The 25,771-nt window shown below is 33.5% G+C and overlaps 3 protein-coding genes across 3 annotated transcripts in view; 1 reads left to right on the top strand and 2 right to left on the bottom strand.

Annotated features, from left to right (window-relative positions):
- Nucleotides 1-1,759: 1,759 nt before the first annotated feature.
- Nucleotides 1,760-8,094, bottom strand: LOC143066229 (mucin-5B-like). Its single transcript, XM_076239225.1, has 4 exons — nucleotides 7,851-8,094; nucleotides 5,794-5,909; nucleotides 2,741-2,936; nucleotides 1,760-1,878 (listed from the first exon to the last, which is right to left on the bottom strand). Exons 1-4 carry the CDS (start codon nucleotides 7,906-7,908, stop codon nucleotides 1,760-1,762), a joined length of 489 nt encoding a protein of 162 aa, XP_076095340.1. The 5' UTR covers nucleotides 7,909-8,094.
- A 7,828-nt stretch (nucleotides 8,095-15,922) lies between these two features.
- On the top strand, nucleotides 15,923-19,232 carry LOC143066349 (CB1 cannabinoid receptor-interacting protein 1-like). The gene is made up of 3 exons (XM_076239307.1): nucleotides 15,923-16,222; nucleotides 17,867-18,014; nucleotides 18,927-19,232. The coding sequence occupies exons 1-3, from the start codon at nucleotides 16,056-16,058 to the stop codon at nucleotides 19,089-19,091; spliced, it is 480 nt and encodes a 159-aa protein (XP_076095422.1). The 5' UTR covers nucleotides 15,923-16,055; the 3' UTR covers nucleotides 19,092-19,232.
- Nucleotides 19,233-23,660: 4,428 nt separating this feature from the next.
- The window catches only part of LOC143067386 (structural maintenance of chromosomes protein 4-like), a 55,603-nt gene continuing 53,492 nt past the window's right edge, over nucleotides 23,661-25,771 (bottom strand). The window contains exon 26 of the mRNA XM_076240614.1: nucleotides 23,661-25,747. Within this exon, the coding sequence (XP_076096729.1) occupies nucleotides 25,538-25,747 (210 nt within the window). The 3' untranslated portion in view covers nucleotides 23,661-25,537. The remainder of the gene's footprint in view (nucleotides 25,748-25,771) is intronic.

Genomic DNA, 25,771 nt, shown 5'->3' on the forward strand with positions numbered 1-25,771 from the left:
GACTTTTACCTTATATTTGCATTGGTATTTTTGGGGTTTCTAATCAAAAGAATGAAAATCAAGAATCTTCTTTAATTTTGTCAAATGACCTATTACGAGCTATTAAGTCTTGTATAAATAGGTGTTATTGGGCAAACTATCTTACATTGTAACGTATTTAAAAACACCAAGGAGTCCAAACATATGACATAAAACCTCACCTAAGTTCATCCTTAATATAAAAAAAAAATGATAATTCAAATACATGCATAAGTTGCATCTTGATAGACATAGGAGGCTGTAATTCATTGGTTGTCGTTTGATGCTGTGTTACATATATGTTTTCGTTCAACATTTTGTACATAATTTAGTCCCGTTAGTTTTCTCGTTTGAATTGTTTACATTTGTCATTTCGGGACCTTTTATAGCCGACTATACGGTATGGGTTTTGCTCATTGTTGAATACCTTACGGGGATCTATAGTAGTTTAGTTTTGTGACATTTGGTATATTATGGAGAGTTCTCTCCTTGGTAATCATGTCTTCGTTTTATATAAAGATGGTGGTCTGTGCGCACGTAAACCTGGTTAACCCAAACACATTTTGATCCTGTACGAATTCAAGTTATCTAAACTACAATGTAGTTGTTGTTTGTTACTGAATATTTTTGTTTTTAAGTCTATTTTCTAGAATGCATTGGATGATGTGGTCCGTTGAACTATTCAATATTCAAATGTTGATAATTCCTGTTATCCCTGTGGAACTACTATAACGCTACACCAAACCCGTCTAGTGTTTTACCTGTCTTTTCATCACTCAGGTTTAAAATCGAAAATCATTCTATTTATTGCTCATTTTTTCTTAAAACTTAACTTTGAGTAAGGTGACAGATACCAAAGTGATACTCAAACTCACAAGTTTAAAAACAAACAGACTATATACCATGATGACAAATTCGAATAATAAACCACACCCTGATAAAACAAATAAAACAATACACAAAACATTTTCTAAATAAATAAGATGAATAATTTCCAAATATCAAACATTTATATATAATCTATTTCATATGTTAGTGTCAAACTAGATATTGAAGTTGACTACAAACTACATATGTTAGCCACAAATGAAATGTCCTTTCGAAAAACCTTTACTATTAATTTCGTGATATCTTTATGTGACTGAACAGTTTTTGCATTTGAATATTTCAATCTTCCAATCGAATGTTATTTCAAAACTGATCTATTTGGTATGTTTTACATATGTTTTTTGTTAACATTTTGTATTTCCCTCACAAATGTGTTGCATCCAAACCTTCTGTCCTTTTCAAAATAACTAAGGCCTCTGAATAAGTAGGAGGCAGAGTGTCAATGCACGCTCCACTGATTACGTTTATAGAGATGCTAGTTGTCCTTGCGCTGCTTCCAGTATTATTATTTGCTTCGTTGTCGTGAATATAAGCGTCATTTATCCTTGAATAATTAACAGAAGATTCACACCGTGAAGCCCCCCTAAAACAGGAAGCTATGCTATTATCTATTTTATGGCATTCACACGAGCAGTCTAACCTAGAGAACTCGTCACTTCTTGAGTTTGAGTTTTGAGCAGTTGTATTTGGTTGTTCAGTAAAAGAGTGACAAATGGTTTTTAAGTGATTACAATTATTGCATTTGATATCACCGAAACGCGTGTGTGTTTGAGAACCAAATAAATCGTCGTATGACGGGGGATCAAATATCGACATATCTATAACATCTTGTGGAGAACTTCCGTTTGTGTTCCTATTCCCAGATTTGTTTCTTCACAATACTCCAACAGTATAATCTGAACAGTATGACTAATACTGGTATAATTAACATCAGAAAATAAAATACTGCTGATCCACTTTCAAGTATCACGTCTGAAATAAACAAAAACAAAAATATATGGACAAAATTATAAATGCAGTATAAAATATTAAAAAAGGCAGGACAGGAATTTTGAGGTAAAAAAAAATGCAGGATGAGCAACTTACAAAATTTTCATTTTTTTACTCAAATACCACTCTGATAATTTATGGTTCTAGATTCTGTAATGGAAGAAAAATAGATAGACCATTTCCCTTCTCTTTATTTTCAGTTAGTACGCCGTAATTTAATAAGGTAAACAAAGGAACGGTGGGAAAAATTACAAATTATTATGCACGATTGAAAGAACACATGTTTTAGACAAGAAAACCCAATAGATTTGTTGACAATTTTCTCATTTCAAATGTATTTTTCTAATTTAAAAAAAGAACGACATTTCAATCTGTTATGCATCAAGAAAATATTACGACACTAATCATGTTGCACAAATCATATGCAGAGTCTAAGTGCGAATACAGTAGAGCTTATTTACATGTGAATAAACATATTAAAAATGTAATGTATATGTACCATGATTCTAATAATGGTATTTATCCTTAAAAAATTGATATATTAAAAGCCTACATATGTTTCTAATGATATGAATTTTTATGCAAAATCTAACATCACCAATAATGCTGATTTTTTTATTAAGTTTTGTATGGCAAATATGCATAGTGTAATTTTACCTACAGTAATGCACTCCTACAAAAATCATAATGCAAAATTAAATAGATACATTTCAAACATCTGGGAAGAAATTGAAATGTTTGTTCAAAATTCTAGATGTATAGCGGGTTTTTTTGTGTGTAAGTTATGAACAATTTACACTAAAAATTGCTATTTCCTTTTTAAATTTCCATTTATTTTTGTTACCTTCACATAAAAAGCGGACTTCAAGGTTCATACATAGAACGTTATGACACTCGATTCCATGTAGTTTACACTCTAGATCAGTTCCAAGTATATGAGAGGTATTAAAGAAAGCGCCATTAGACAGAATTTCTTTTGTGTCATCTCGTTTACATTCACATCCTATAAGTTTTCCACCACGACAAATGCTCCAACCTCTCTGAAAAGAAAATTATAGTTTGTTTAAAGCGCACCTGTAATGCTTTTTTTTTATTATAGAATTATTTCACTATTTTTCAAATATGTAGCCACTTGATTTCTGTTCGTTAACGTCCAGTGGCAAATATGAACAATATCAAATTAAAAAAAAACATTGTCACTAGAAAATAAGACGTGTTAATGTGATTTTATTTTTGTATAATAGCTTATGAGATTCAAAATGTTATATAACAAAAGAAAAACGTATAAATTGTTTTATACATGTATGTGCTACGATGCTATGATGCCCGACACAACACAAACCAGCTATTTCTCTAAACTATGACCGACAATTATTGTACAGGGTCATTAAAATACAGTCCAGCTTTAGCTTTATAATGTATTTTTAAATGCTTCAAATGCATAACGATTACAAAGATCCTATAAGTAATTTTAGGTCTTTTTTTTTATTAGCAGTAAACAAAAAAACTATGTCAATTGGACATGCTTTGATACTATATTTGCCCTTGAATTTTTGCTAGATAACATTTTTGTTCGCTTTGGAGATTCCGTATATCGTCAGGTTATTGGAATTCCAATGATGGGGACTAACTGTGCACCACTTATTGCGGACCTGTTTTTGTATTGCTATGAGTTACAAATTATGACAAAAATCAGCAAAGATCCATCGAAACAACATCTGATAAACAATAATACTTTTAGATATTTGGATGATATTTTGGCTCGCAATAATGACGACTTCAGTATGTATACTAATGCTGAGTTCACATGTAATTCGAATTCGATTCGCTTTAACTAATTCGAATTAGTTTAATTCGCATTCGAAACGATTTACGTCCTAACGTCAATTCTAATTCGATATTTGGATGATATATTGGCTCTCAATAATGACGATTCAGTATGTATACTAAAGAAATTTATCCTGTTGAACTTACTTTAAATAAAGCTAATACTAACAATGACCACTGCCCTTTCCTCGATCTTGATATCTATATCATTAACGGAAAGCTTAATACTAAAATTTATGATAAAAGATGATTTTTCATTTCCTATCGTTAATTATCCATTTTTAGATGGTGACGTTCCCTTGTGTTTATATATCTCAACTTGTACGATTCGCTAGTGTATGTAACAATGTTTTAGATTTTAACGAGAGAAATTTATGTATTACTGAAAAATTATTACACCAGGGTTTTCGATATCACAAACTAGTCAAAACATTTACTAAATTTTATCATCGGTATATGGACATCATTCGTAAATATAGCTCAACATGCAGACTTCTTATACGTTCAGGTATTTCACAGCCAATTTTTTATGGAAATATTCTTTATAAAGCACAAAAATATCAGTATTACCCTCAGAAGCTAACAAAACCTTTAAATAGACTTATTAGGAAGGGATATAGTTACGATACTGTTATCAGGTCATTAAAGATTGCATATTTTGGCGTTAATATTGATTCACTTACTTATAGGGTCTTTGCATCGGAACTAAACACATTAATTTAAAAACCAGTTGTTGGCATGACACGGGTTATGTTCTTCTCATATATGTTATGATGGTATGATACTAAAGCCCTAACGGAAAGGATTGTGCCTGAATATTCATATTACGAATCAGTTTAAATGAAGTCTGGAGCTGGCATGTCAGTTAACTGCTAGTAGTCTGTTGTTATTTATGTATTTTTTGTCATTTTGTTTATTTTCTTTGGTTGCATCTTCTTACATCAGACTCGGACTTCTCTTGAACTGAATTTTAATGTGCGTATTGTTATGCGTTTACTTTTCTACATTGGCTATAGAGGTATAGGGGGAGGGTTGAGATCTCATAAACATGTTTAAACCCGCTGCATTTTTGCGCCTGTCCCAAGTCAGGAGCCTCTGGCCTTTGTTAGTCTTGTATTATTTTTAATTTTAGTTTCTTGTGTACAATTTGGAGTTTAGTATGGCGTTTATTATCACTGAACTAGTATATATTTGTTTAGGGGCCAGCTGAAGGACGCCTGCGGGTGTGGGAATTTCGCGCTGTGAAGACCTGTTGATGACCTTCTGCTGTTGTCTGTTCTATGGTCGGGTTGTTGTCTCTTTGACACATTCCCAATTTCCATTCTCAATTTTATTATTAATACTCTTCTTAATGTGGAGAAGTTATGACGAAGAATATCTATTTGGCTCTCGAAATTCCTCCAAAAGTAACATTCGCCAATCTTTCAAAATTGTACGCGTTTTTATTATCCCGTTTGAATAGTTTTACATTAGTAATTTTTGGGGCCCTTTATAGCTTGTTGTTTTAGTGTGAGCAAAGGCTTCGTGTTGAAGGCCGAACCTTGACCTGTAATGGTTTACTGTTATAAATTGTTATTTGGATGGAGAGTTGTCTCATTGGCACTCATACCACATCTTCCTATATCTATATAGGCTGATATAATATGAACACTTAAATACTATATATGGTTTCAATTAGAAGAAATTACTGACCACAAAAAAGCCTAAAATAAAACCTTTTTCTCTCAATAACAGGACGTAATTGATTACCGCTACAATAGCCGTCATAGCCCCATAGTTTTGTCTGAGTTCGCACAGGTCGCTACATAGTTCTCATACGACGTTATTACTAACCACTACAATAGACTCATAGGTAAGTCTTTATTCAGACTACTGCAACAAAATCCTCATGTTCATCTTAGTTCTCGTAGAAGATCATAACTTACCGCTACAAAACCATCAAATGTTAGTCTTAATTCTCACGGGGGTAATAACTTACGCTTTATAAATACCCTTATCCTATAAGATTTCCACCATGCACGACAAAGTTCCAACCTCTCTCTCGTGTTCTCACAGGAGACCATTACTTACCGCTACAATAGAATCATAGGTTTCTATTTCTGTTTCTAGATCTCCTGAATCTGTGTCAAACCATTCTGTCCAAGTCCATTTTGTATACGTTGTTCCTGGCAGACCGTTACTGGACTCTTGAAAAAATATTGTTAAAGGTGTAATGACAAAACGTTTGACTGATATTGAAATAAGAAGACGTGGTATGGTTGAAGGGTGAAGGTTGGTACCTATTAAAACGTTTAAACCCGCTGCATTTGTTTGCACCTGTACTAAGTCAGAAACCTGATATTTAGTGGTTGTCGTTTGTTGATGTGGTTCGTGTACGTTTCTCGTTTTTTTTATATATAGATTACACCGTTGGTTTTTTTGTTTGAATGATTTTATATTAGTATTTTTTATGGGCCCATTATATATATACTAGTATAGCTTTCTGTTCGATGTGAGCCAAGGCTCCGTGTTGAAGACCGTACTTTGACCTATAATGGTTTACTTTTACAAATTGTGACTTGGATGGAGAGTTGTCTCATTGGCACTCATACCACATCTTCTTATTACTTTAAGACATACATCAACCAACGACAATCTCTGAAAAAGAGGCTCCTGGCTACGTTTCGTTTCGTTGATTTTGATTTATTGATTGATTTTTGCATCACGCCGCATCAGTGCAAAAAAGCTACATCGCGGATCTATCGTTTTTGGAATAAATATATACTACGAAAGGAACGAATTCGTCAATTTTTCAGGAAAAGTAGTTACTCAGACAGAAAATGTAGATAAGACCGGTCATGCTGTTCGGATCACGCATATAGATTGCATCATTTAAGATAAAAGATTATGTTTTGGGGTTTTCTTGTAGCAAAAATATAGAGTCTATTTTCTATTTCCTCAAAGCAAATTCAACACTTAGTTTTCTCAGACGATATCTACAAACTGCATAAACCCACTATCACAGGGATTTGAAAATCAAGAGAAGAAGAATCGATCACTCAAATGACTGACATACTGCTGAGAGCAATTTTTTACTTGAAAGGGATGTCTCTTATTTTTGTAATGACATGTTTATGTAAATTTGGCATTGTTTTTCAAATGCTTCGAGAAATACCGTACATCATTATTTATGACTATGAAGCAATGGGGGAATCTGCATTAAAAATATTTTTTTTTGTCCAGCTGCTTTAACAGATTTTTTTTCTCCCCTCAAATTGGAGATAAACTACTATTCAAATTCATTTTTTCCAGTTTGTATGGTTGGTATTAGTTTAATTGACGAAAAAACATGAAATGTAATTGGTCGTGGTAATTAATATATATACATGTTTGAAGGTTCATCATAATCTTTTATCTGATATGACCGCATTTATATTTTTAATGCATTTTATGTGTTAGAAATCAATACACTTTTCTGGATTTTGCTATTCATTTTTCTTTCTTGCAGAAGATGCCAAAATAAACTAAGTTTAATAGGAAAGAGGTAAAAAATGAGACAACTATTGATTTAAATAGACAATAAATGGACAATAGACATCTGCAAACAATAGGTGATTTAAACTGTGTAACTGAGTGGACCGTATCAAATGAAACTCATGTGTTTGTTAATTTTTCTTTGTTTTCTGCAAACTGAAAAAAATGCACATCAATTACCAGGTAAGTTTCTCATTTTCTGTTTATCTGTGTAATGTATTCGTAGTAAATTATTGGATGTAAAAACGGTCATCAAATCATTTTTGATGGTTCATAGATTGAAACTAACATCAATACTGAGAATTTAAAATGTTTTAATCAGAAAACAGTAAATGAAGTTAATGATAATATGACCATGCATGACATAAACAAGATCGTTGAATGAAGTTCAGATTACGTAGGACATGAATGATTCTCTCAATGACACAGAATTTCTGAATCGAAAATTTGCTATAATTTGACATTGATTTTATCGACTTACATCTCATCTTAAATTCTAAGTATTGACGTTGTAGTCTATGAATCATGACAAAGCGTGTGCTTTATAATTTTTATAGTTTTTTTTGCTGAAATTTTTCAAAAACCAAATTGACTAAAAAATAAATCATACTTACCCGAGGCATTCACGGAAGAAATAAACAAATACAATCCATAAAGGAAAGAATAGTACATATCTGCTCCAAGCTTCTAGTTGGACTAGTACACGTAATTCTGTTCATGACAATATAATATGGTTAAATGCATACAATTTTGACCAATGACCCGTTAAATCGAAACAGGTTATACAACGACCGATAACTATGTTCTAAAACAATATTTTTAATTAATGAAATCGTCTTGATTAATAATTTACTTGCCTTTACGTTGTTTTAACAATATAAAAGTACAAAGACGAGGAAACTTTCTAGGTCTTTATAAGGAAGTTTGTTTTGTAAAGAAAATGGATAAGATAAGTTATAACACATGAATTTTGTTAAAACCCAAAATATCCTTTCCTTGATATCATTTTAACAATCGTCAACTGAATTACGTAGGTGTAAAAGGAAACGTACCATATATCATTGATACTTAGTTGTTCATACACCTTGCATATTTTACTATACATTTGGTGTTTATAATTGGCTTTTTCCTACAATGTCAAATATCAGTAAGATGGGATGGTGTTTCACAAAGTTAAGCCATATTTTTATGTTTTATTGTCATGAAGTATAATCCTGATTTATTGTTATAAACTTGCCAACAGTATAATTACACGTTGGTTTTGTTTTGCTTGTTAACGTTTAACGCTAGTTTCGGCGGTATTGGCTATATCATAGTGTTTGAGAATACAGGATTTGTTTGTTAACGTTTAACGCTAGTTTCGGCGGTATTGGCTATATCATAGTGTTTGAGAATTAAGAGATAACTGTATTGTATTTGAAGCTTTAAGGACGTCCATCGGTAGTTTTACTGTCGCAAATTTAGTTTACCTGGCGACGCGGAGCGGAGACAGGTAAACGGGTATTTGCGACAGTAAAACTACCGATGGACGTCCGCAAAGCTTCAAATACAATACAGTTATCTCTATTCTAATGCAAAACAAGTTTATAATTAAATTTCAATCATTATTTCAGTGTAAAATGTTCATAAAAGAAAATTCCGCGAAAAGATGTTATGTTCTTTGGTCCCTACACTAGGTGACGTCATAGGTATTCTTCCGGCGTCAAACATAAACACCGGCCGTTTTCTGGCTTCTGTGCCGCTTCAGAATGTAATAAAATTTGATAAAAAGAAGATTTTTAGGCGCAACAAGTGAGTTTTTTGTTTATTATTGTAGAAATAACATGTCAATACATTCCGAAATTCAAAATGTCGGCTTCCTTAGTTACAGACAAGGAGATGGAGAATTTTACGCTTGCTGTTATCCAATCAGAACAATTGTTACAAAATAATTGCATTAGAATACAGGATTTGTTTGTTAACGTTTAACGCTAGTTTCGGCGGTATTGGCTATATCATAGTGTTTGAGAATACAGGATTTGTTTGTCAACGTTTAACGCTAGTTTCGGCGGTATTGGCTATATCATAGTGTTTGAGAATACAGGATTTAGACAATATACGTATAGTGTCTTGAAATATGAAATTTATTTGTATGAGGCTTAGAAACGGGAAAATGCGAGGTTTTCGTGCCGAATACAAATAAATTTCATATTTCAAGACACTATACGTATATTGTTTTTATACTGAAATCGATAAAAAAAATAAAAAAATAATAAAAATATGAAACAAATATTATTAAAAAAAAGTGTTTGGAATTTTAGGGTATTTCCCTATGAGCGTAGTCTAGGCGGTAAGCATTGACATTTTTTAAAAGAATAAGAAAGGGAAAATGAATTTAATTAATAACATTTGATAAACATGGTATATAAATTACCAATTTGAAGACATAACAGGTTTAAATTCATGGTTGTGACGTGACGTTGCAAGTAGGCGGGGCTTATATAGGTGAGTTGAGGTCATTGACGTATAAAGCTAACGTTTATCAATACGTATAGCTTTAATATCTGTATAGTAAAATAGCTGATTGCAGTATAATTGTTTGTTAACGTTTAACGCTAGTTTCGGCGGTATTGGCTATATCATAGTGTTTGAGAATACAGGATTTGTTTGTTAACGTTTAACGCTAGTTTCGGCGGTATTGGCTATATCATAGTGTTTGAGAATACAGGAGTACATGGAAATGAAATCTTACAATAATTCCTGTCAAGATCAAACGCTCCTAACAAGCGGCGTTCGAACTCACAACCCAAATGTTTACAACCTAAAAATCACTGTAGATAAACTACTGACATATGGGCCACCGAGTCCCATTAAAACAATGATAACTTTCTTTCTTGTTTTACTAGTATTATGGAATATCTAAGACTTTAGAAATAATGAAATAAAATTGATAATGCATGTTATATGAAAATACATGCATAATTTGCATCTTGATTGACATAGGAGCCTGTAATTGTTTTTCCTTTTTAATGTTGTATATAATTTATTCCGTCAGTTTTCTCGTTTGAATTGTTTACTGCAATACATCTGTCATTTCGGGACCTTATATATAGTGCAGTAACTATGCGGTATGGGTTTTGCAGCATCGTGATGGCACTCAGTATACAGTATCACTGTGGTAGTATTCAGTTAACAACATCACTACGATGTAACTAGGTAAACGGTAGCACTGTGGTGGTACTTAGTATACAGCAGCACTGTGGTGGCACTCAGTAACAGCAGCACTAAGGTGATACTCATAATATAGCAGCACTGTGGTTTTACTCAGTATTGAATTGTGGTGGTATTCAGTATACTGCAGCACTCTGGTGGTATTCAGTATACAGCAGCACTGTGGTGGTATTCATAGATATAAGAAGATGTGGTGTGAGTGCCAATGAGACAACTCTCCATCCAATAACAATTTAAAAAAAGGCAAACCATTATAGGTCAATGTACGGCCTTCAACACGGAGCCTTGGCTCACACCGAATAACAAGTTACAAAGAGCCCCAAAATTACTGGTGTAAAACCATTCAAACGGGAAAACCAACGGTCTAATCTATATGAAATAAAAAACGAGAAACGAGAAACACGTATAAATTACATAAACAAACGACTACTGTACATCAGATTCCTGACTTAGGACAGGTGCAAACGTTTGCAGCGGGATTAAACGTTTTAATGATCTCTAATGGATCCAAACCTTTTCCTTTTTCTGAAACAATAGCATAACATCACAACATCGAAAAACACACGGTAAAATATTAGTTGGCAGGCTTAACTCAATCAAAAAAAAACGTACATTAATACACTATAAACGAATAAATTTGATCTGTGATATCTGAATGCAAATGCATAGTTAATAAAAATTAGGGACAAACATTCAAGGCCAAAAAGAAAACAAACAAGTCCAAACAAAGCCATGGCAAGTCACCACTGCGAAATATTTAGCCTTCGAAAATATTCACTTAAAAAAAAAACTGGTTTTAAAAAAATACAGGTAAATCTTGAAGTTTATACAAATGTAGTATTTGAAGAAAGAAGAAGAAGTGAAACTTAGAATATATTCCAAATAATCAAAGCTGGTATATAGACAATATCCATATAAATATAAAATATCAAAAAAAAACATTATAAACAGTATCAACAGTATACTGCAGCACTGTGGTGGTATTCAGTATACTGCAGCACTGTGGTGGTATTCAGTATACTGCAGCTTTGTGGTGGTATTCAGTATACAGCAGCACTGTGGTGGTATTCGGTATACTGCAGCACTGTGGTGGTATTCAGTATACTGCACCACTGTGGTGGTATTCATTATACAGCAGCACTCTGGTGGTATTCAGTATACAGCAGCACTGTGGTGGTAGTCAGTATACATCAGCACTGTGGTGGTATTCAGTATACTGCACCACTGTGGTGGTATTCATTATACAGCAGCACTCTGGTGGTATTCAGTATACAGCAGCACTGTGGTGGCAGTCAGTATACATCAGCACTGTGGTGGTACTCAGTGATAGCAGCACTATTATTGTACTCAGTATACAGGAGCACTGTGGTGGCACTCAGTATACAGACGCACTGTGGTGGCACTCAGTAAACATGAGCACTGTGGTAGTACTCTGTAAAAGGTAGCACTACGGTGGCAGTCAGTATACAGTAGCACTGTGGTGGCACTCAGTATACATCAGCACCGTGGTGGTACTCAGTGACATCAGCACAGTGTTGGTACTCAGCATACAGGAACACTATGATTGTACTCAGTATACAGGAGCACTGTGGTGACACTCAGTATACTGTGATATTGTTTGCCTTAAATTACTGGAGAATTAAGGCTTTTTCCTCTGGAAAAAAATCCCAATTTGAAAAAAATGGCTTACAATTATTCCCAAAAAGACCACTTTTTTTTCCCAAACAGTGCAGTCTCAGTAGTTATTGTGCATGAAAACAAACTGAAAAACACTCATTTAAACATTTTTCATGCCTAAAATGACTATATGTGCAGATTTGAGGGTCTATTAATGTATCTTCACTGACAATAAGGCATCTTATTTCAAATGAGGGTTTACCTCTTGAAAGGGGGTCTGCAAATTTAAGTTCCAGTCAAATTCATAGTTTATTATAAATTTCCCAATTTGATAAAAATGTAGCATATTTTCCCAATAAAAAGGGTAGAGGTGGTTTTGAAAAAAGCCAACAATATCACTGGTATACAGCAGCACTGTGGTAGTACTCAGTATAGAGTAGCGCTGTGGTGCTCTCGGTAAAAGGTACACTTGTGGTGGCACTCAGTATACAGCAGCACTGTGATGGTACTCAATATACAGTAGGATTGTTATGGTACTCAGTATACAGCAGCACTATGGTGGTACTATGTATACCGCAAAAATGTGGTGCTCTCAGTAAACGCTAGAAATTCGAGGGCACTCAGTATACAGAAGCAATATGGTGCCAGTCGGTAAACAGAAGCACTGTGGTGGTACTCAGTAGTGGCACTCAGTAAACGGTAACATGGTGGTAGTACTCAGTATACAGTAGCACTGTGGTGGCACTCAATAAACGGTAGCGCTGTGTTGGCACTCAGTATACAGTAAAACTATGGTTGCAAATACGCACATGTGAAATAAATAATATTAGTTTACGTTACTATGATCTACTATATCAACCACTGATAGAATAATTTAGATATTATTGAATGTTTTCACTCCTCCAAGAAGAAAAACTACATTTCCCGTGGCAGATTGCATGTGTCCAGAATAACTGTTTGTGAAGCAAAATAACGCATGAACGCAGAGGCGGATTTAGAGGGGGGGGCCAGGGGGCCCGGGCCCCCCCTTTTTGGGAAAAAATTGCTTATATAGGGAATCACTGAAGCGTGACTGGAGCGGGCCCCCTCTTAGGTCAGTCAGTGGGCCCCCACTTATGAAAATTTCTGGATCCGCCACTGGAACGGTTCGGTAATATCGACGAAGGGAAATATAACTGTTCTGGAATATCTGCCTAGCCATGTCAAGAAATTGCCTCCGGTGAAATTTTGCAAACATCCCATAAAGGAAATTGAATGGACGATTAATAATGTATATTATATGGCCGTGTTCTGGTATGTAACAGATAAAAAAATCAGAGTTATGATTCATAGTTTTAGTTTAAACATATTTATTTATAGTTGATTGGGAAACAAGTTATTGCAACTTACATTAATTCCTTTCCATTTTGCTGGTGCCAGTGCTGCCTTGTAGCGACATAAGCCTGCTTTTTTTCGAAATCTATAACGGTGTCTTTTACGTACAAGAGATATGGCTCTTTCCTCACGGGTCAGCCATTTATCGTCCCCTTTCGACGGACTATCATCGTTTCTCAAGACCATACTCGCAAATGGTGCCAAGGGAGAGTCGAACATTCCGTCCCTATAAATTTTCTCCTCGGAACGGGGATCGAACCAGGAACCTTTGTGTTAGTAGTCTGATTCGCTAACCACTACACCATGGCTCTCCAATTTATAGAACAAACAAGGGGCAGTGGCAAATATTTCATGTGTATTTTGAACTCAGAGAGGTTTACCCCGCCATCCTTTGCCAAAAAAATCCCAACTTTTTTATTCTTATGTGCCTTCTGCCCTTATGTTTGAATTGAAGTTTCGCTTTCCATATTCGGTATTTATTCTTATGTAAGCTCCACGTGGTAAGAATCACGTGATGTAGGAATAAAATATCTTGGAGTTTGGCTATTTATTTCTTTTCGGGCGGGAACTCCAAGCAGACAGGATTCATGTGTATTATATATCTTTTCAGGCAGGGGCTCCATGCAGACAGCATGCATGTGTATAATATTTCTATTTTCCCGGGTGGGCACTGCAAGCAGACAGCATGCATGTTTATAATATTTCTTTCCTTTCGAGCGTATAATGGATGCATATGTATAACGGCACTGTAGATTTTCTTATTAAATAGTGAAAGTTGCCAGTCCGGTACATGAATAGATCAGTTAGACATGTATCAAGGATTTAATTTTGATAAGATATGGAAAGCTTAATTCGAGGGTAAATAGATTTGCCGCACAAAACTAGTAATATCGTTTGCTGACGCCTGGAAAATATGGCGGCCGCCTCAAGATTTGACCAAACAATAATTATTTAGCAATAAAGGACTTTCACTCTGTCAATACGTTTTATATGGACCTGTTAGATTATATTGAACATCTGACGAATATATGGACCTGTTCAGACTATATTGACCAAGGACGAAGTCCGAGGTTTAATATAATCTAACAGGTTCATATATAACGTATTGACAGAGTGAAAGTCCTTTATTCATATATTACATATGTAGAACATAGCGTAGGTTTGAAAACGATATTGACTTTTAGTAACATGGCATCCATATCATTTCTAAAGTATAGTAAGGTCGAATCAATATGTAAAAATAGTAAAAAAAAATGCAAAATATATATTGGTAAACCCGTGACCAAATAAACAAGGAAAATCAAAACATTTGTAAGACCTACGTGAAATTTAATATCCAAAATTATTAAATCTCGAAAACGTCATTTTTCCTCGGTTCTACGAACCTTGTGGAAAATCAGACTGTTGGATCCAATAAAGGATATTAAATATCTTTTCATAAAGGTAAACTGTATGTTTTACATGCACACGTATAAAAATTGCGGTTTTTACCCAACGCAATCATAGGTTTGAACGTAGTTTTCAATTTAGACGATATTTCTCCACTCGAGACAGTTAAATTTTAATATTTAAAGCGCGAGGCTTGCCGAGCTTTTTAAATAATTAAAATTTAACTGTCGAGAGTGGAGAAATATCGTAATACACGAGTTGAAGTGGTGGAATCTGTTTCTCTAATGATTTTTATACTTCCTTTTGACAATCTCATTAAAATCCGATGTTCTGATACGCTACCCTCCACTAACGGGTAGCGTATCAGAACATCGGATTTTAATGAGATCACGTCCTTTTCAAAGATTTGAGGAAAGTTGTGTACTTTTCATGTGACGTCATCAGGAATGGTCGCTTTTTTTCATGACGTCACAATTAAATTTCAACCAATCATTTGCTGAGAACAGATTTTTCACTAGAGATTAGAAACTTTTTCTCACACCGGTCAGGAAATGTCAAAATAGCATGAAAATTAGAGAAATAATATATAACGATGCTCGTCTGACTATAACAAGAAATAACTGTCGCACTAAGCGTTAACAAACAGACAATATATTGTTATGATAATGTACTCACTTCTTACCATGGTGCTTTGTTTTATGTATTTTTCTTAAAATCATAACTACTTTAAACTTTCAGAATATTTATATAATTGATAAAGAGATCATAATATATGTATGACGTTGTATCTAAATTTTTGTCAATTTAATTATTTCTATGTATATATTTAGAAATGTTTATAATGTTGATAAGCTACGTATTACCTTATCAGCCAAAGATATATGAGATAATAGAGTCAGTAGAACAAGCTAGGGTCACATGTAAACAAATATTGAATTAATTGTAAACAGGAATACAGTCGAGTTCAATCAGAGAGCGAAAAACTATCACTGAACTTATTAGAAAACTTGTCATCGATCATAAAGCAATTTTGTTTTACAGGAAAATCAATCAATTAGTAACGCAGCAATGCAACGTACAATCATCATGACGAATATCGTAGATAATGATATTGAAAATGTAATCGCACGCGACGGTATCACGAGCGACTTGCAGACGATCAAATTACAGATCATGGTCTGACTGTAGCCTCTGTGTGCAAGAACAACGAGTTTATGATCTGAGAGTAAATGGCTATCTTTTTCAAAGTTTGGCTATCTATTCGCAGAAAAGAAGACGAGAAACCTATCTACCAAAAACAGGATGGACAAAGATTTGTACAACCTCATACAACTAAGTTAAACGTCAATACGACGTATGCAATTAAAGTTGTGATTCGGCCACCCGTAAAACTGATGTAAGTATTCAATTTCATACTATTAACTCATTCAGATATTTTACCTTGACTTGTATATGTTTTCTTTGTTAATATTATTTTTTTAAGGACTTGTTAAAACCTAATAAACTCGTTAAAATTTGCTGATGACTGTGCGTTTGATATCACATGTATAATACGCCCATTGACCATTTTACCTACATACTTGTACAAGTATTCAACTCATCTATTTTTATCTCACTTAGGAAAGGGGTCAATGTTTTTTTTTCACATTTGAACCTTTCTGATTCTCTAAACAGACTGAATATTAAAATAGTATTCATCAGTCTACTACAAAAATTAATGTATTTTCCACAGCAATTGATCTTCTGATATTGATCAAGTTGCTTGAATAGATTTCTTTTTAAGGTATTTACAATCATTATTTCTAATTATATCAACTGAATGTCATTAAATTATTTTACAGTGATGTCATTAGACGATCAGACATGGTCATTTCACAAATATTTGTATGTGATCTTTTAGCTAATTGATTTTCTATAAATATATAGTTAATTTTAAAATTGATAGCATCTAATGACATAACTATTTGTTCAGTGACATTTTATGATATGTTCTGTATCTATCTGCCTGAATGCATTATTGATAGTTGCTTAAGTAAAACAGTGGAGAGAGTGCACACATTAGACGTGGTGTCGTTTAGGTGGTTCCAATCGATCACTGCTTACACAAAAAATGAGTATGAATATTGAGGTGTTTTGCTGGTTGGAATGTCCAAACGATTTGTAAAGTTCTTTAATGTTTTTTCAACAATGTTTGTCGAATGGTAATTTTTGACTCTGTGTAGTATTTCTATTGATATCTATCCAATGAGTAAAGCCTTTTTCAACTAACTTTTATAGTTCGTTCTTATGTTGTACTGTTACCCCACTGTCAAAGGTTGGGAAGGTTGGGATTCCGCTAACATGTTTAACCCCGCCACATTATTTATGTATGTGCCTGTCCCAAGTCAGGAGCCTGTAATTTAGTGGTTGTCGTTTGTTGATGTGTTACATATTTGTTTTCATTCATTTTTTGTACATTAATTAGGCCGTTAGTTTTCTCGTTCGTATTGTTTTACATTTGTCATTTCGGTTCCTTTTACAGCTGACTATATGCGGTGTGGGTTTTGCTCATTGTTGTAGGTCGTACGGTGACCTATAGTTGGTAACTTCTGTGTCATTTGGTCTCATGCTGCAGTAATTGTCATCGTTGGAAGTGCTTTCTAGAGGTGTTTTTTTCCGGTTCTATTGCAGGAACCTGACTATTTTCACAAAAAAAATCATGATAGAAATTAATCGTAAGTTATACTGAAATGTTTATGACTTGCGAGTATTTTCTTCTCGTAAGAATAATTTTAAATAAGACTCGGTCATTAATAGTACAAAATATGCTATTTTTTGGCTAGAGCGTCTTTTCTGGAATTCATTGTAAAAACTTTTGCGGAAACGAAAATGCCATTTTAAAAAGGCGAGAAATAAATAAGATATGAACAAAGTGGTGTATGCCTCCTTGAAATTGTGGTACGTTAGCCTTAATAATAAGTTTTAAAAATTCAATAGATTCTGCTTAAACAACCCCATTTCATGCATTTGGTAATTCTCGTTATTTCTTTTATAATAATAGGGAACTTGTCATACAAGGAGAAAGCATTGAACTCGAAGAGTTGACAACTGAAGATGAAGACTGTATTACATACTCATCACACTTTAACACGTCAGGATACGATCTGTGTAGACGACAAAAGAGAAAGGATGTACCCCTAGTATTTCTGGTAAGATATTGTTTTGCTTTTCTCCTAGCGTCAAGCCTAAAATGGTTATAGTCATCAGTGATATTGTTGGCTTTTTTTCAAAACTACCTCTACCCTTTTTTATTGGGAAAATATGCGTCATTTTTATCAAATTGGGAAATTTAGAATAAACCAGGAATTTGATTGAAACTTCAATTTGCAGACCCCTTTTCAAGAGTCAAACCCTGCTTTGAAATAAGACCACTTATTGTCAGTGATGATGCATAGATAGACCCTCAAATGTGCACATATAATCATTTTAGACATGAAAAATGTATAAATGAGTGTTTTTCAGTTTGAATTCAGGCACAATTACTACTGAGACTGCACTGTTTGGGAAAAAAAAATGTCTTTTTGGGAATAATTTTTAGCCATTTTTTTTTTCTAACTGGGATTCTTCTCCAGGGGAAAAAGCCTTTATTCTCCGGTAATTTAAGGCAAACAATATCACTGGTCATTGTCTTTCCATGTTCGTAAAATGTAAGTTCACTTAGTGGTGTTCTAAAGGAGTAAATACATATACAAATGAAGCTTGCAAAAGTAAAGTAATGCTTATCAAGATGTTCTTAGTGGTATTTACACGAAATTATTTTTGTGAATTCTAATCCTCCATGGCAACTGAAAGAGGGAACTATAGTTTTTTATTTTAATTTTAACATTTAAAATTATTTTTGTTAAGTTAAATTGCAAAACTGTTAAGAATGTTCAATCTTTATTTAAATCGTAAAATGATATATGATCTCAAAGAAACATTAGTAAATGCAGATAAGATGACAGTCTAAGTAAAATTGATTTGATGTGACCTTGTATAAAGGACATTTGAAGGGGACCTATTTACCTAATAAATTAACTTGCAATACCGAAGAATTATTACAAAATAACATTTCTTTGCAGTTTGAAGGAGGACATACTCTAATTGTGACTTTACAGTGCAAGTTTTACAGTGAGAACGAAGTAGAACATTGTCACTGGGGACAAACCTTGACATGGCTAGAGTATGAATGTAAAGTTGAAGACGGATCGAGTCACGTTGACGTTTTGAGAGAAAAATATTTATAGTTACCTTTGAAAGCTATTTTACAGACACATAATGCTATGCTGTAAACATTCTCTCAAAGAAACACGGCTTGAAAATCATAAGCAGTGAAGCCGGGAAAATGTGATATCAAGCCAGCAACTTTATAATATGCATTCAATATACGTGTTGTGTTACTGGACTTGCATTTGCATGCAATTGAAAGCTTATTTATATTACATTGAACACAGGGTATACCTACAAGTATACATAATGCACCATTACAGAAGTGCGTTCTGAACACATTTAAAACAATACGACGAATCTTCACCACAGACATAGGAAAACTTCAAATACTTTTTGATGTTCAATATTTGAATAGTTCTGCATTATGTTAACGAAATTATGCTAATATCTGTTCAATATATTTCAGTCGCTCGATGTGTTTTTTTTTTATCTCACCTGGTTAAAAGGGTTATTTTGTGGTATTCATTCTCATCACTTGGCAGACGATATCTGTTGCCCGTCTATACAAAAAATAGAAATCTTTTCTCATCAACCAATGGGACAATTATTGAAACAAAAGTAAGCCAAAATCATCCATATAGTTTACAAAAAATAGAAATCTTTTCTCATCAACCAATGGGACAATGATTGAAACAAAAGTAAGCCAAAATCATCCATATAGTTTAAAACCAATACCTGGATTTCAAACTGAGCAACAAACATGGCCGAAGTTAATTAAATAGCAAATATAAAGATGTACAACTTTTTTGTTGGCCAATGGAAATTGTAGTTTTGTGAAAAAGAACACCCAAATTACCAGGAAATTTTGTCTCTTTATGCAAAGAATACAATTTGCACAACATTGTCGCTGTATAGGTATTAAAATTAATTAAAATTGAGAATGGAAATGGGTAATGTACCAAAGGTACAACCCGACCAAAGATCAGAAAACAGCGGAAGGTCACCAATGGGTCTTCGATACATTGAGAAAATCCCGCACCTGGAGGTGTGCTTCAGCTGGCTCCTAAACTAAAATATGTACTAGTTCAGTGATAATGGACGTCATACAAAACTCCAAAACATATAAATAAGCTTAAACTAAAAAAAAAATAATACAACACAAACAATCGTCAGAGGTTCCTGACTTGTAATAGACACAAAACTGTTTTGTGAGATCTCAACCCTCCCCTAGACCTTTCGCCAAAGCACACACCGTAATACGTACAATAAAACTTAGTTTAAAAAAAGTCCAAATGTGATTTCAGAAAAGGTAACATAAGCAACTAAGCAAAATTACAATGATGCACAAATTAACATACTCATTTGATTGATTGTTGGTTGCTTAAGGGCATACGATACAGTTACAGGGGAAGTAATGACGTTGCTAACGTAAAATGTTATTTTCGCGACGTCAAACTGTGACATATCGGGAAAAGATGCATTTTTCGACTGATTTTTATCATTTAAACTGATTTAATTTGAAAACGAGTTCATGGACCCCTATTTTTCAAAACAGCAATTTGTTTCATTTTGCAGGGAGATTATGTGACCCAAATTTTATAAAACTGTAAATAGAGTTTTTTTTTAATTTTGATAAACATGCAGCAAAAAATGATGTATTTTCCTCAATTCATGAACATTTGATAAATATGAGATTTCTGAATTAAAAATGCATAATTTTTTAGAATAGTTATAAAATACAGAAATTACCGATTATTTAACAAAAAACAATTTGTGTTTATCTCTTATAACAAAAAAGTTATGTCTTTCTTTCGAAAAAGAAATTACGACCACAAATCTGAATTTTGAGCAAATATACAAAATTTCGACCTCATTTTACTCAAAAAGTAGCACATGAAGGTATATTTTTTATTACATATTTGAATTAATCAGGTAAAAAATAGCCTATATGCAAATTTTCACGAACTTGTAAATACAGGATCAAAACTGTATCGTATGCCCTTAAAACGTCCAGTGGCACATATCATACTCATTTGTGTTCTAAATGAAGTTTAAAAGAAGATGTTCCATATTTTAAAAGGGGATGTTCCATACTTTGAAGGGCGTATTGGCTTCAGATCCTTTTTAAATAAAAGAAACATATTATAAGACAAAACCATGCATAGCTACTAGACTAACAAATGGAGGATCCTTGGAGCCTTTAGTTATGTTTATCCTGTATTAAAGTTTGTAGTGAGCGATTATGTCTATTCGTCATTTTGCAATGTGGTCACTTTGTAGCTTTTATGTCGATTATACTATAACCCCTCTAGTGCACAGAGGATGTATTCCACAAATTATAGACAAGCAAGATTGTGTCCATAGTACACGGATGTCCCGCTAGTACTATCATTTTCTATGTTCAGTGAACCGTTGGATAGGAATAAAAAATTCTAAATTGGCATTAAAATTAGAATATCATATCACAGGGAACATATACAATAAGTTTCAAGTTGATTTGACTTAATCTTTATAAAAAAATTACCTCGACCAAACCAAGCGAGACAGATGGACGAACGAACGGACGGACGCACAGACCGAAAAACCTAATGCCCCTAGGTGGTGCATAAAAAAGGACCATTTGTCATTCATGTGATTTGGAATATTAATACCATGTTTGATATTTGTTATGGTGACCATTCATTTGGCATATTTAACATACATTATATTCTTATCTATGGATTTGGGGAGTTCATTGGAATTTTCTTTTTCAATTATTTGCCTTTTCTGGGGTGGAGGTCTTTCCTCATAAATAAATTCTTCTCGTCTTTATACTAGTGCATCATATATCGTTTATTCTTTCATATCAGTTATTTTATCAAATAATTATGACAGAAATGAAATTAATTATTATTACACCTTATTATTAGTTTTATCCAAGAACTTAATTGCCTTGATATGAAAAAATAAATAAACCGATTCATATTTTGCAAAACTTTTAAATGTTCGCCTCTGAAACCAACGGCTAATTGAACTTAATTAACTTCCTTTTAGTGTGATTAAAAACTTTCTAAAAATGATCTTAATTCCATTCTCAAAACCCAATCCATAGCTAATATATTAAACCAACAAAACAAAACAACTGATCTTGACAATAACCGAGTATTGGTTACAACTCTGGTGATAAACACATTCATACTCTGTTTAACCGGTATTGTTATTAACCAACAAGCTTCTGGTGATAAACACTTCCCGACTGTGCCAAACTGGTTTTGTTTGACAACAGGCCTCTGCATAAACACATCCTAACTATGATTAACTGGTGTTGTTTGACAACAAGCCTCTGGTGATGAACACTTCCTGACTATGCTTAACTGGTATTGTTTGACAACAGGACTAGTGTTAAAGACATTCTGACTGATAAACTGGTGTTTCTTGACAACAGGCCTATAGTGTTAAAGACATTCTGACTGCTTAACAACAGGCCTCTGCCAATAAACACTTCAAGATTTTTGCTCAACTGGTATTGTTTACAAACAAGCCTCTGCTGATCAACACTTCATCACTCTTAAGTCTTAACTGGTAGTATTTACCAACAAGCCTCTGGTGACCAACACTTTGACTATGATTAACTGATATTATTTGACAAGACTGCTGCTAAGCACTTCCTGAATATGCTTAACTGGTATTGTTTGACAGAAAGCCTCTGGTCATAAACACAACCTGACTTTGATTTACTGTTATTTCACCAATAAGCTTCTGATGATCTACACTTCATGACTAAGCTTAACTGGTATCTAGTAATTTTGGGGCCCTTTATAGCTTGTTGTTTGGTGTGAGCCAAGGCTCTGTGTTGAAGGCCGTACATTGACCTATAATGGTTTTTAAAAAATTGTTATTTGGATTGAGGGTTGTCTCATTGGCACTCACACCACATCTTCCTATATCTATTGTTTACCGACAAGCCTCTACTGATGAACACTTCATGACGAAGCTTAACTGGTATTGTTTACTGACAAGCCTCTACTGATGAACACTTCATGACAAAGCTTAACTGCTGTTGTTTACCGACAAGCCTCTACTGATAAACACTTCATGACTAAGCTTAACTGGTATTTTTTACCGACAAGCCTCTACTGATAAACACTTCATGACTAAGCTTAACTGGAGTTGTTTACCGACAAGCCTCTACTGATAAACACTTCATGACTAAGCTTAACTGGTATTGTTTACCAACAAGCCTCTACTGATCAACACTTCATGACTTTGCTTAACTGGTATTGTTTGACAAAAAGCCTCTTATGGTTAACACTTTGTGAATTTCCTTAACTGGTTGTGTTTGCCAACAAGTCTATGGTGATAAACACAACTGGACTATACTCAACTGGTATTGATTGACAAGACTCTGGGGATAAAAAAACCCAAACCATCCCAACCATGCTTGTAGTACACAAGTATATGAGATACAGACTTGGACATGAAAACTTAAACTTGATCACTGATCATTGAAAAGAAGTTGAGGTCAGGTAAACTCTGTCTGTCAGATATGTAGGCCATGTTGGTCATTTATATACCAATAGGGTTTGGTAATAGCAGAAACACTCTGCTTTTCATGAAATTGGTGGTAATTGAGTCCAAATTAGATTATCAATGACAAAACTCATTAATGTAATGAATCTTCTTATTATACAATTCTGTTCCAAACAGGAGCACAGTATGTCAGTTTGGCTGAAAACTTAGTTGAAAGTGTACAACATCAAAACAATGACATATGAAACAAAAAATACAAAATTCAATTCATATTTTGAATACTGTGGATTCATTAATTTTCGTGGGTATCAATTTTTTGAGGATTGAGGAAAACTTGCATTTGGATATTTGATTTCGTGGTTTTGACGAATTCTTTATAATACCTTATAGAAAATTTGTAATTCGTTGAAATTTTAATTTAAGTTACCTGTAACAACGAAATCTACTGAAATTGGTATCACACTAATGATAATGAATCCATAGTAAACAAGAATGTGTCCAAAGTACATGGACGCCTTCTACTCGCACTATTATTTTCCATGTTCAGTGGACCGGGAAATTGGGGTAAAAAATCTATTTTGTTTAACCTGATCCAGGACAGACAAATGAACGAACCAACGAACCAACGAGCGTACGCACAGACCAGAAAACATAATGCCCCTCTACTATCGTAGGTGGGGCATAAAAATATCCTTCATCAAATCAAGCAGCCTGGTGTAAAATCACATTTTTGTTATCCAAAATATTTATTGAAATTTCAATATGTTACCTCCTAGACGTAATAAATAAACAAAGATCCACACATTGCCTTAAAGCTCAGTCTTCCCAAATAAGAGTTGTTGTTGGAGATGACGGTGCCTTACATTTGCATTCATTTAGGTAATAAAAAATAAATGCATTTTCAGGACCGTATAATTATAATGTGATATGCATATAAACCCCGCTTTGCACTAGACGTTCAAAGTGAGCTGAACTAATTCTAGATTTAGTTCTCCAGAAAACAGTCGGCACGAAGAACTGTCATCCAACCCAGACATATTATTCTGATTTGAGATGACTAGTTCTAACTAATATATGCCATGTGATAAGCAGGACAACTAGCAAATACTAATTCCTTTAAACAATTGATTTCCTGCAATGTATTTGTAGAAAAGAGTTGTTGATATTCATTTTCTTTTAACAGCATTTTTAAAGAGCTATGATCCCATGTTTCATTGAAAAATTAGACTTTTCTCTTTTAATACCAATAATAATTTTTTTTATTTGCATTATCCCTACTAAATATGAGAAATTTGAATCAGTCTGTATCATAAAAACCAGCATGGTGACCTATTACTTTTACACTTGAAACTAGCACATAATCTATGTTTGGGCACACTTTAAATATTTTTTTAATTATTTTTTAATTTATACTGCCATATTACTTGCAAAAGGATACATGTCATACAAGCTGAAAAAAGTATCTAAGACAGTTACCATTGTATACAATTTTCTTAATGGCTACAAACTAGTAGCAGTGTTTCAAGGTTTAATAAAACCTTACTAGAGTCTACAATATACCATTTTCCCAAATAAATATTAAGACATTTTTGCTGGACCTGTTTATATTATTAAGAGTTTTTACAGAAAGAATATGTAAAGTTAAATGAGATACAATAAAGATACATTAAAAATCTAATCACTAGATAATACATGTTAACTATAATTCAAATTCACATCTGCATTATCTGCTCAGTTCATACTCAGATGATATTCTTATCCATAAAAGTTTCAATGTTAACTTGTAACATACTATCTTATATTGTTAAATAGCAAATCTTTTTTGAGTTACAGTGGAAATAGAATACATAAAATGTTTACAACTAGTTCAAATATAAACAGGATACATTTCATGCATTTCAATTTTATGTACATGACTTTCCCATTCACTGAAAATATCAAACATGGATGTAACCTGCCTTTCTTCTATCATCTATCATTTTATTATCCAATCACGCTAGATTCCTTTTTTCCCTCATGTACATGTAACCACTGGTTGTTGTGTGTTTACTGGTTGTTGTGTATTAATAGATTGTTCTTGCAGTGGTAGTGACAATTTTGTTGGATTAATTGTCACAGATTTTGTACAGTTGTCAGTTTTATAAATGCCTACAAGTCTGTCTGCTAGTTCAAACATGTTGTTTCTGAGTGATATGATGATAAACTGTGCATTTCTTGTTCTCTCCTGAAAAAAATAGTACATCATTTT

Source organism: Mytilus galloprovincialis, chromosome 3 (assembly GCF_965363235.1).
Source record: "Mytilus galloprovincialis chromosome 3, xbMytGall1.hap1.1, whole genome shotgun sequence".
In the NCBI taxonomy this organism is placed as follows: Eukaryota; Metazoa; Mollusca; class Bivalvia; order Mytilida; family Mytilidae; genus Mytilus; species Mytilus galloprovincialis.

Bases quoted from the DNA above. Each gene is read 5' to 3' on its own strand.
- LOC143066349 (XM_076239307.1), top strand. From the start codon at position 16,056: ATGGCTATCTTTTTCAAAGTTTGGCTATCTATTCGCAGAAAAGAAGAC. The intron at 16,223-17,866 runs GTAAGTATTCAA...TTATAATAATAG, and splicing joins CGGCCACCCGTAAAACTGAT to GGAACTTGTCATACAAGGAG. The intron at 18,015-18,926 runs GTAAGATATTGT...ATTTCTTTGCAG, and splicing joins ATGTACCCCTAGTATTTCTG to TTTGAAGGAGGACATACTCT.
- LOC143066229 (XM_076239225.1), bottom strand. From the start codon at position 7,908: ATGTACTATTCTTTCCTTTATGGATTGTATTTGTTTATTTCTTCCGTG. The intron at 5,910-7,850 runs GTAAGTATGATT...TATTTTTTCAAG, and splicing joins TTCTTCCGTGAATGCCTCGG to AGTCCAGTAACGGTCTGCCA. The intron at 1,879-2,740 runs GTAACAAAAATA...TGTTTATTTCAG, and splicing joins AGTCCGCTTTTTATGTGAAG to ACGTGATACTTGAAAGTGGA.